Below are 12,469 nucleotides of genomic sequence, written 5' to 3'. Positions count from 1 at the left end.
TTTTTGGAATAAACCACTACCATCCAACCAAACAAAAATTGACAGTTCCACAAAAAGCTAATTTATGATGAAATTGTTTTGTCGAGAAAAAACTGTGTTTTACTAAAAATAGAGTGTAGTGAAACATGGAAGCGGTTCCAAAATTACCTCTTATTAGTTTCGAACTTAAAGTAAGTTCGGAGAACACACATTTTGGACCCAAACTGAAACAGGTAAATAGGTCTTCTAATCTCCTTGATAAAAGTGCTATAAGCATTTCTTTGTCTTCATTTCGCCTTGTTTTTTTTTCAGTACATAGCGGAAGTTTACAGAGAGGATCCGGAAAGTTATAGTAATGAGATACATCAGCTGGAAGGGCTCAGGTCGGCCGCCGTGAGACCATCAGTTGATGCCGCGGGTCTGAATGCTGTTATGAGATATTTTTGCCAACTACGGGCAATACAAAGCCGCTTTCCCATGGCAAAAGGTCAACCCGCAGCATGTACCTTCTCGTGGTTAGTAATTCAATTATGATTGACAGAAGATTATTGATTTTTTACAATTATTGTTGTAATAGTTATGTATGATGATTCATGCTGTACTATCTTAAGATGTCGCTTCGTACGACATTAGACATTGTTGATTGTTTTACTCATTGTTTATGCACTGATTACTCTTGAAAAGATATTTACAGTTTGAGAACAGAAAGAAAAACAGCTTGAACATTGACTTACAATTATATGGACGTCGGGTCCGCGCTAAAAAGTGTCCGCACTTGTAAGGCGCTAAAATCGTATACAGAGCACCAAACTCCGCTTTAGTCTTCATTTGTTGGACTGACAGCGCGATACTGCGATGACATTGTGTGACATTACAATTTAAATTTTGAATAGGTTGACTTGGGACATTTTTTTCACGGTTTTTGTATTAGACCTGTCGTCCATTTATTTGTAAGTCAATGAGGTTGAACAAGATTTTCATTCCCTGTGCTGTAAGGGTTGTTTATTAATTGTATCTGAATATTTTTAAATAATAAATAACATTGTGTGCGTTACTTATGGGCCCGCACTGGGGAAACCCTTTGTCGTGGGTGCCTTAGACACAGATATAGATAACGACAAATACACCTAAATTCACGAGAGAAATAAATGTAGACCATACAAATTTTCTCTCGGACCGGGAATTGAACCCGTGACCTCTGTGTGGCAGACTGTATTGAGCTGCTTACTAACATTGAGATAAATCTTTATTCCTGTACAACAAGAATAGCCAGCTTTGATTATAATATGTATCAAATTAAAATGAAAAACTTTAAAATATGTCACCTCTTTGTATTTTTCCAAAACATACTTCTAAATACAGTGTATGTATGTATGAACTTACAAATATTTACAATTCAAGTGAAACTTGCTCTTTACAATTGGATGAATAATGGGTTGAGGATGATTCAAATGAAACAAGTTCAGTTATTTAGTCCATAAGCGTGATCAATATTCAGTTGATCCAATATTTATCGACTGCAATGACTAGCTGCTTGCAAGTGGGCAAGACTTTTGTGCAATAAACTGTCATTTTACTCCGTCTTCAAAAAAGACAATCTATAAACATGCTTAATAATGTGAAGGGTTTCAGACCCAGATAATATTATTTATATTATCATGTAAATGCCCAGTGTACATTATAATGAACATATTGCATTCAAATTTCGCTCTACATAACCTATGTAACTAAACATATCTAGAAAAATATGTTTTTCATATAAAACTAAGGACATACTTGCTGGGCCTCAAGCATATATATTTTAATCTATATTGGGCACTTGGCTCTTTTCCTATTGTAGTTTGCTGGGTTTTAAGAGGTTAAATATAATATTTTTATATTTAAAAGTTTGAGTAAGAAGCTGAGACTGATCAGTAAGATCCATAGTGTTAGCACGATAGAGTGCGACATAAAGGGCGAGATACTGCTATTCTCTCATAAAGATCTCACGCTTTATGCCGCTCTCGCGCAAGTTACTTAATGTCGTGCAAGAAGACAGGTCCTTAAAAAATACCATATTTCAGGAAAGATCTCTATGCACACATGAGTTGCCAACAAGCAGATATACGTTTTGAAATGGCCTCCATTCTGTACAACATAGGAGCCCTGCATACACAACTGGGCGCTACAAAAAGTAGAAATTCTGCTGATAGTTTAAAAGCTGCATGTACACACTTTCAAAATGCTGCTTGGGCATTTTTATATTTGAGGGAGCAATATACACAGCCGCCTGGAGTTGATGTGTCTGTAGAAGTCATGAGGTTATTACAGGAAATATGTTTGGCCCAAGCACAAGAATGCATCCTAGAAAAAAGTATTCAGGACACTAATAAACCCAGTGTTATTGGTAAGTGGTTATTTTATTATGTATTTAATATTCTTGCTTTTACCATGGCCTGAAACATCAGTATTTCAATTTTAAATGGGTGAAGCAGTTTTCTTTTGCAATTGACTGGGGCAATGGACTCAGGGACTGGCACCAGCAAACAATACATCCATTATGCATTTGTGCTGACAGTGATATGCCACGTTAAGACCGTGTGAGATCATGGTCTTATAACTCAAGGGGACTGCTAATCGTGATACAAAATAGACAGCATAGTCGAATGTTTAGTACCAATTTGAACACCAGATGTCGCGACGGGTACCAAATAGCTATTTTTGTAACTACTTTGTTTTATGGCGGCTCTAGCCGCTTGCCAAATCATGGCAAAGGTGTTCAAGCATAACAGTGTGGATGGTTTGTTTGGATTAGCTTGTGCGAGCTTGCATGTGTTTGTCGCCGATCCGGCAAGTGTCTGTTTTTGTGCACAAATCAAAGGAAGCTTGTCTCAGGTGCTTGCTATGAATCCACAGGTTTGTGCTAGTTAGTATTGTTTGAGAACTGTCAACATGTAGACGATTCTTTTCGGCTATGCTGGGTTGATGGATATGCCATATAATATAAAAAAAACACTACTGGTATTTGGTTAACACTGTGCTGTAATGGTTTTAAATCTTTGCTTTTTCGTTAATGGAAAGAATTTGAAAACAATTATTAAAAACAACTATTATAATCTAGGAATGACAGCTTTCTGTGGTTATAAATTTGGAAAATGGATGACTGGTCAAACGAGACTATTCATTCTGGAGTGCTACCAAGCAGAACCCTGCGTTCGGACTGCAAAGAATAAAGACTGTAAAGATATAAAAGTAGCAGATGCACGTTTCGTATCTTGCTTCTTTTTGTAATAAAAATAGCGTTAAGCCGAACGTAATAGCAGACACAAATTCGACGTCCGACACGCATGCTGCTCTGGAGCACACTAATGCGCACTCGCAAGCGTGTGGATGCCGACGTTTGTATTCCTAATTTCCCAAGCGTTTTTAAAACTTTGGAGCTTGCGGCAAATGGCAAGCGTGTGGAGCCGTCATTATATTGACAAGCTGCAATTATTTGTCAAAGCTACTCCAATTTCTAGTGATAACATATAAATCAACTAGATGGAGCTTATTGCACAGATATTTATTGATAGCGATGGCTATTCTTTTGTTATGTTTAGGATTAGCGCCATCTACCTATATTAGGAAGCGTTAATTTATAAATTAGTTTGTAACACACAATGCCATCTATGACACGCATGTTTGTCAAAGTTTAGACAATTATAATTATTAATTCAAAGATCGAACAAGAAAAAATTCCGTCGACCCGGCCGGATTCGAACCGTCGTCTTCTAGCATACCGTGCCAGACGCTGTACTAACTAAGCTACGGAACGAACCAGCGGACCTCATGAATTTTTCTATGTGCTTGTTGTCGTGTCTTTGTATTTGGTTTTTCAACGACTTTTTAGCCGTAGCGCCATCTATGACAAATATATGAAAGTATTTCGTCACCCATTAAGAAAGTTTCACAGCTACCAGCCCCCGCTAGAGATGTCGCTATTCACTGTATTTTAAATTTTTAGTGAATTGATATTCAATTATTTTTTATGTGAAATTACTCCACTAGTTTGTTATAATTATTATATAATAATAATAATAACGCACACACTCAACATAGCCCCGCACTAGGGAAACCCTGTGTCGCGGGTGCCATGGACACACACATAGACAACCACAAATTACACCCAAACTCACGAGAGAAATAAATGTAGGCCATACAAATATTTCTCCCGGAATCGAACCCGGGGACCTCTGCGTGGCAGTCCGGTATGGTAACCGTTCGGCCACGGAGGCAGTTATTAATACAAAGATCGAACACTTGGAAAAAATTCCTTCGATCCGGCCGGATTCGACAATTATTTTAGCTTACATTCAACATTTGAATTATATTACAAGGAAAAGAACTGAGTTCTTATATTTCATATTGAAGAGCAATTATTTGATATCCACAGCCATTTACACAACATAAGCTACTTCCAGGATATTGATCAGCGCCATCTAAATATAAAACGGAACTTAAACCTTTTTTAGAGTAAAGTTGCGATGTGTAGTGTAGTATGGAGATTAGCAGCTCACTTGAGATATTGGTCCACTGGACTAACGGGGATTATTATCATTATTGGGGCTTAATTTCTGACCTTGTGCAGCTTGTCATCTATGTGACAATTTAAGAATTATCAACTGATGAATTTTCCTGTCTGTTATTGTTTTAATCTTTTCTGATTTTGGCATACTCATGCCCAGTAGTGTATATCGTGTCTGTTTGTGCATTGTTCCGAAATATCACTGGCCAATGAATAATTTTGATTTCCACTACAGATCTAAGTTTAATAGAATTTAAATCAATGTGTTTAGTGTGTTTTTTATCTAGACATTTTATTGAATTAAGGGACTTGAACCATATTACCTTTTTTATTCAGGTGCTGTTGCTACACAAGTGATGTATTTCTACAAGAATGCTCTCGCCTTGCTTGGCCCATCAACTGGAACTGACAACATCCATGAAATCATTGGCACCAAGCTTTACAACCATTGGTACCGCTATCTCTCATTCAAGATGTCTTACATTGGATGTCTTGTCTGTTTATATCAAGGTAATCTAATTCAAATATTATTTGACGATCTGGTTTTCATGGCGTCGCCATCTCTGGGGTTCGATTGTAGTATATTAACTTTTCAATATTATCTCGGGTCTGGATGTTTGTGGTACTGTCGTTGTATCCGATTTCCTCAACACAAGCGCTTTAGTTACTTACTTTAGGATTACAGCGACATATATGATATTTTCTTTTAATACTAAATCATAATACTAACTTATTTGAAGAGTGTATTGTATTGCATTACATCACAATTCAAAACTTGCTAGATAATTTAATGATTTCTTTTTTTCATTATTATACTATGGTTCAAAAAATCAAAACAATTAACCAGTCTTATTCTACCCGGTTTTTTTCTTATGACAACAGTTACAATTAATTAGAATTATAACAATTTTAAATGTCCTTTTTTTTTCCATAATCCGTCCAGGCATGAACGCGGAGGAACAGCAGAAGATGGGAGAGCGCGTTGCATTCTATCAGCAAGCTATAGACAAACTCAGCGAAGCTAGAAAGCTCGCGAAATACATAGAACCAGTTCATGACACTGAAGACGCATTGACATTCACGTATGACGTCGTGCAAGGAAAACGGAAAGCCGCTAAGAATGAGAACGAATTTATTTACCACGAGGAAGTGCCTGATAAGGACTTGTTGGTTGATTTGAAGCCTGCGTGTTTGGTCAAAGCAATTCCTATTAATTTTAATGATTCTGAGGTAAGTTTATAATTAGTATTGTTTTTTAAAGCTATTAATGACACTGTGGAGAACATGAGGCGCTGGTAATTATTACAACGAAAAAAGAACCCTTTTGAAACCACTATATTTTGACGCTAAAGTTAAAACTTTTCACAAAACTACACATTATGCTAGTAATCGTACCAGGAGAGGCAGAGACCGCCTCGAAACGTTGCCATGATACATTACTTATTTATGTTGCTGCTGCCAGCACAGACTGCTCTCGTTTATACAGAACCTGTTGTAGGAACTTCACAATTTTTTTAAGAACTGTGAACCGTCTTCGTCATCAAGTGTCCATCGCGTTGTTTTCCTATATTACTACTAAATACTCACTACCATTTTGTACTTTTATTAGAAATTAAAGTCACGGTTACAAGCCACCATAGTGTTTCTAACCGTATACCTCTTAAATGAAGCAGCTGATCTCCCAGTACGCTCCACTATTTTGACAAAATAATGATCGTTTACAAAATTAAACTTGACAATAAAAAGTGACTCTTGTTACTATTGTCTCAAGATTATCTGTCCCTTAACTATCATGCTAGGTTACGATGTGTTACGAAAGTCAATGTTCGGTTACGGGTCAATAAGCTTTTTTACAGACAACGGTAAATATACATAGTGTTTGTTTTTTTTTAAATGGGACAGAATGGGTAAATTGTGAAAACAATTTTGGCATAGTCAAATTTTTGGGGAAGCTTTGAAGTTATCCATAAAAATGAATAAAATTTATTCAAATTCTTTTAGTGCTGGTCGACTCAGTTTCATGAAGGAATAATTTCATTGTTATGGACGCAAAAAATCGGGTCAGCTGAAGTTGTTCAAATTTCATTTCATCAACTTTTGCTATCACGATTTTTTAACATTTTTTGTAATACTGTCCCATTTAAAAAAAACATTCTGTATGTATAAATTAAAAACAAAGTACTTGATTCGTATTACGATACGATAGTCGTTATATTCTTTTGTACAAAATAGTTAATTCGGAGTGGGATACTAGTGAATTGCTTGAGGAAGTTAGGCTTATGATTGGAAAGTGCCGCACTCAAAAACTTTTTTATGTACCCTTAACAACATACAATGTGTCTTACAATGATCCTTTGCTTCGTATGTGTAGGAACTACAATATGGTTAGCACTGAGGTAGACATATTCCACCAGTCGATGGAATCGTTTATAGTGTCTCTGAGGTCTCACAGCTAGGTCAAAAAAAAAAAAAAAAAAAAAAAAAAAAGTGTTGTAAATAAGATTTATTGATTTTGTTTAAATATGTTTTTCTCTTCAAATATGATTTTTTCAAATTTCCATTTTTAAAATATATATAGGATAGTTATAAATTGTTTGTTTAATTATAGTAATTATATTTTTCTTTTTAATGATTATATTTTTGTTTTTAATAGTTTTTAAATGTTTAACAAACTAAAGTCAATTAAGTGTTGTGCACAATTGTTATTGGTTCCAAGCTAACAAGTGTTCTATATTTAAATTTGTATCAAGTTTCTTACATGGTTTGTGAACTGTTATTGTGTCTGAAATAAATAAATAAATAAATAAATTCTAATTTTAAATTGTAAGATAAGCTACCTTTAAGAATTACTTTTGAAAGTATTCATGAAAATTTTAAACTCGTGTCTATTACCTTACTAGAATTCTTCGCTTTTTTTTTATATTGTTAAGAGGGAGCATGCCAAAAAAGTTTTGACGTTGGCTCCGCCCAAATTTGTGAAACAAATATATGTCTGAAGTTCGCATGACATGCGACAGGAGATGTTAAATTTTGCGCATTAAAAGTACCAAATTCGTTTTAGCGGAATAATAACGTACACATAACGTACACACTCAACATAGCCCCGCACTAGGGAAACCCTGTGTCGCGGGTGCCATGGACACACACGTAGACAACCATAAATTACACCCAAACTCACGAGAGAAATAAATGTAGGCCATACAAATATTTCTCCCGACCCGGGAATCGAACCTGGGACCTCTGCATGGCAGTCCGGCATGGTAACCGTTCGGCCACGGAGGCAGTTAAATAACTCTAAAACTAAAGGGATTAAAAAAAATCCGTAGTGACAGTTGTCGATCATGCATAAATATAATTAATTATCTAATTTTTGTCCTAATAACCTGTAGCATTTCGAGGATGAATCGAAAAAATGTGAAAATTAGAGGTCATTTCGTGATTTTTATCTATCGAGGAAACTTTATTGTTTTATGTTTCTGATTAATGTCTATGCTTGAATATATCGTGTAGTTACTCATACAATATTTTATTTTGAACTTTAAAGTGGATACACCCCTCTAAAATCAAATCGAAGATTAGGAATTTTTCCTCTGCTGCCTCTTAACTATTCCATGTATTAAAGAAATAATAATAACGCATACACTCAACATAGCCCCGCACTAGGGAAACCCTGTGTCGCGGGTGCCATGGACACACACATAGACAACCATAAATTACACCCAAACTCGAATAAATGTACACAAGGACATATAAATATTTCTCCCGGCCCGGGAATCGAACCTGGGACCTCTGCGTGGCAGTCCGGCATGGTAACCATTCGGTCACGGAGGCAGTTTCCCGGGGTTATCAATCGCACTATATTTTTTCTTTAAATATGCCATAAAAACGGGACTAATTAATAATTTTTAGAAGACAAAAAACAAACTTAAGACGAGTGTTGGTAAAAAAGTTAATTAACCTTTATTTATTGCCGCCATTACCATTACTCTACAAACAATATACGTTATGGTAATGTATAGACAAAGGTATTACAAAATCAATTTAAATAACAAAGTAATCTGAGTGTGTGTGAAAGTATGTGTGAGGGTGTTTGTGTACTGAAGTAATATGTGTATGTAGAGTGTGTACAAGATGTGTTTAGGCGTTGACAAGTGTATCATTGCACATTTACATTTGAATATGAATTAGTTTACATAAGCCAAATTATTATTTTCTTATTTTATTATAATGCAGCCAGAATTAATGCAAAGAGAAATATTAACAATTTCATCACCTTCCTTCTCCTTCATCCTTCCACGTCTTGGAAGAGAAAATGGAAAAGAAAACATAATTTTTCTGGTCCTGCAAGTATTTTTATGATGTAGTTGTCATTGTTACACCCTCCAACATAGCTAAAAAAAATAATGCGTTTTGCACAGGTATCGGGGCCTGACATATTCGCGCGTCTGGTCCCGATGGGGGCTCACGAGGCGTCATCCATGTACTCCGAAGAAAAAGCAAAGTTGCTTAGGTCCATTGTTGGCAGAACCGAGGCTAAGACCACTGAGCTCATGGAATTCATGTCTTCGCTGCAGCTTGACCAGTTAGAAGTGGTTGATTCTGAACAGAAGTAAGTAATAACAATAATAACACACACACCCATTGCCCTGTACTAGGGAAACAAGAAAAATAAATGTAGGCCATACAAATATTTCTTCTGGCCCAGGAATATGTAAAACCTGGCATCTCAGCGTGGCAGAGCAGCATACAGCAGTTGGGCCACGGAGTGAGTCTATCTTGAACTTAGGACGTATAAGCTAATATAATGCCAGAGCGATCAAAATGTGAGGAAAGATTTACCACCATTCCTCCTTCACTCGACTATGATATAATGTCCGGAACACTCCACCCTTAAGTTTATGGCATTCATCAACACGTCCGCTCAGCGCCGCGCGAATGCCGACTGACTGGCGGCCCGCGGGCGCGCAAAGTATTTACGTGAGAGCGAGAGCGAGAGGTGGAGACTATATATAGTCTGTCTCTCTCTCTTTCTCCAACTTATGTTTGGGGTGTACGTTATATTTTATAAATTTTGTATAAAGGTAGGGGCTGATTTGGAAATAAATGTTAATTACGACCTTAGACATCGAGCGTTTCACTTCTCCAACTAACAACCATCCGAGCATCCGCTACAAGTTGTTTATTTGCCACCCATTCACACGAAGCACTTTGCTTCTTTCTTTCTAATACTTGTTTCCCAAAGGCTACGTGAATAGTGAAAGAGTGAATAGGCATTTTTGCACAAACGCGTACCCGTACAAATTAAAAAAAGCGTGCATCTATTTTACATAAAAAAAATTGGTGCACCAAGATCGTATCAAATGGACCATTCGTGGCCTCCGACCATGCAATTGGCAGACAGCCGTGACGTATGTATGTAGTTTATTGTATCGGAAGAAAAAATCGGAACAGCAGAAGTTGGTCACATCTAATAAAAAGTTTTTTCATACAAAATGAATAACATTTTATTAAATTTGGCCAAGTTCTGCAGCCCTAATAATTAAAAAAATTTGATCAATTTTATACATTTTTATGGACAACTCACGCTTGACCACCAATTTACTATGCCAAAATTGTTTTCACTAAAAAAGATTTGATGGTTTCTAAGAGAGTTTCCTTGTATCTTCTATGGTTCGGATTTCCCCAAACTGTCTCATTAAAAAAAAAACACTCTGTATTAGATTGAAAGTTGTTATATCAATCGTTTGTTATACCCAATGATACTTTGTATCATGCAAGAATACGTCAAATGACTTTATGCCATAAATTAATTATATCCGTTAAGCGTTCTATCGAAATAATAAATAAAAATAAATAATAAATAAATGCCATTCGTTGTTCGCACCCGATTTTGTACGTATAATGTTTTCCAGAATACCTCAAGAAATAATAGACAGGTGCGCAGCCATGAACGCTAAAACCGATGTCATACAAAACCTTGTCGATTCAATGAACAACCTTGCTGAAGTCATAAGCGACGTAGAGCACTCGCTTACTGAAATCAAAGCTTTCATACAGGTAATATTTATACTTATTAATAACGGAGTCTTGAATCAATGGATTCGGACCATCGTACAATGGACTCACGGGTGTAAACGCGAGTATGTACAGTGTGTACTACCTCAATAATGTAATACCTCATCAATGTTTGTTCCTCTTTCGGTCGACTAGAACAAAGGTTCTCAAACTTTTTTATATCGTACGCCACTTGCCAATTTTTTGTACAAACGCATACCGCAGTCGTCGGTTTCATTGTTGCTTAACATCCATATAAGATTCTGGCTAAAAAATGTTGTGTAAATTCGTTAAATAAATGTTCTTGTAATTAGTTTCTTAAGTATTTTTATGTACATATGTGAAAAGAGGAATATAAGTGGTATTTATAGTTTCTGCCCACCCCGGTGGGAGGTGTGATGGTACGCATGTACGTATGCTAATTGCATGGACACATTAAATATTGTAAGATATTGACTACCTTTTTCAAGCGAAAGTCGGTTTTGGAAGTTAGTTAAAAGCCCGTCGTAACCTGTAGCCGTAGCATGGCAGTATATCACATGCAATGTGTGATAAACCTGCTCGTGACATATTTATGTCAGTTGATAAAGCTTTGTTGCCTTTATTAAAATGTATTTTTTTTATTGCGAATACTGAATCGGTAAGATACCTCACTAGAGTCATTCGTTCTTTTGTTTCTTCGGTAATGAACTATTATTGTACATTTTGAAGAACAAGGATAACGATATGAAATTGCGTATATGTATATCTTTGTCGTTTAGTCATCGCTGCGAAAACGACGAAACAAAAAATGCCGTGCGGTTTTTGTGGTTTCTACATCGTCAGTTTTTACATATTTTACATTGTATTAATTATTATTTACATATTTCTAATTACTCTCATGTATTGAACTGCATTAAAAATATTGTCCTTACCTTTTTCCAATAATTTATATATATCAATTTGTTTGTTTTTATTAGTTCTTTTTACCTCGTTCGTCGCGCTCAATTTTTACGTTGATAACTCATGACGTCGCACTAGGAAAACCCCGTGTCGCGGGTCCCATGGACACACATACAGACAACTACAAATTACACCCAAACTCACGAGAGAAATAAACGTAGGCCATACAAATATTTTCTCCCGGCCCGGGAATCGAACCCGGAACTTCTGCGTGGCAGTTCAGTATGGTAACCGTCCGGCCACAAAGGCAGTAAAAAAGTACCGTGCAGAACTGAATAGGCAAAAAGTTTTAAAATCACCTGTGTCCTTGCCATGTTTGGCACTGCGATATTTTTTTGCAGCATTTGGTCGTAGCATTCGCGATGCGACGTCACGGTGCTCGCCATGTTAACGATTGTGATAACATTTTATAATGGTGTTTTTATCACTCGAATTTGATAGCTAAATGTATACATAATAGCTTTATCGCGGCGGCATGCTACGAGGGCTGGTTTAAAATAAGTCACCATTGTATATATTATAATATCAAGCGACAAGACGAACAAGTCTTGCGCCTGATGGTAAGCTACACGCCTCTCCATAACAGTTGCAGCGCCAATCAGAGCTTTAACACTTTTCACTTCCACAGCGCTCGTCACCCTGAAACATAAGTTGACAAGCCCCACGTGCCTGTAATTTCACCAGCACCCTCACCCTTCAAAACCGAAACACAGTAATGCTGACATTACTGCTTGGCGGCAGAAGTAGGTAAGGTGGCAGTACTTCGCTGGACGAATTCTTCCACAAGGAGCTCAACTGCTACTAAACCAGCGCAAGGGTTACCTCAGTTTATGGCTACTAAATGCCTCGTACAAATAAAGAATTAATTTATTTAATTAAATTTTTATTGAATTGATATTCAATTATTTTTTGTGAAATTACTCCACTAGTTTGTTATAATTATTAATA

At 36.4% G+C, this 12,469-nt stretch overlaps 1 protein-coding gene across 1 annotated transcript in view; it reads left to right on the top strand.

Moving 5' to 3' along the window:
• Positions 1 to 92: 92 nt before the first annotated feature.
• Positions 93 to 12,469, top strand: part of LOC113226200 (tyrosine-protein phosphatase non-receptor type 23) — a 36,608-nt gene continuing 24,231 nt past the window's right edge. Inside the window, exons 1-7 of the mRNA XM_026458737.1 lie at positions 93 to 212; positions 292 to 494; positions 2,043 to 2,365; positions 4,862 to 5,035; positions 5,469 to 5,755; positions 8,944 to 9,134; positions 10,438 to 10,582. Coding sequence (XP_026314522.1) covers positions 126 to 212; positions 292 to 494; positions 2,043 to 2,365; positions 4,862 to 5,035; positions 5,469 to 5,755; positions 8,944 to 9,134; positions 10,438 to 10,582 — 1,410 coding nt within the window. The 5' untranslated portion in view covers positions 93 to 125. The remainder of the gene's footprint in view (positions 213 to 291; positions 495 to 2,042; positions 2,366 to 4,861; positions 5,036 to 5,468; positions 5,756 to 8,943; positions 9,135 to 10,437; positions 10,583 to 12,469) is intronic.

This window comes from Hyposmocoma kahamanoa, unplaced genomic scaffold, assembly GCF_003589595.1.
Source record: "Hyposmocoma kahamanoa isolate Upper Pololo Valley unplaced genomic scaffold, ASM358959v1 182, whole genome shotgun sequence".
Taxonomy (NCBI): Eukaryota; Metazoa; Arthropoda; class Insecta; order Lepidoptera; family Cosmopterigidae; genus Hyposmocoma; species Hyposmocoma kahamanoa.
The sequence above is the reverse complement of the archived record's forward strand: the minus strand, read 5'-3'. Positions and strand labels throughout refer to the sequence as shown.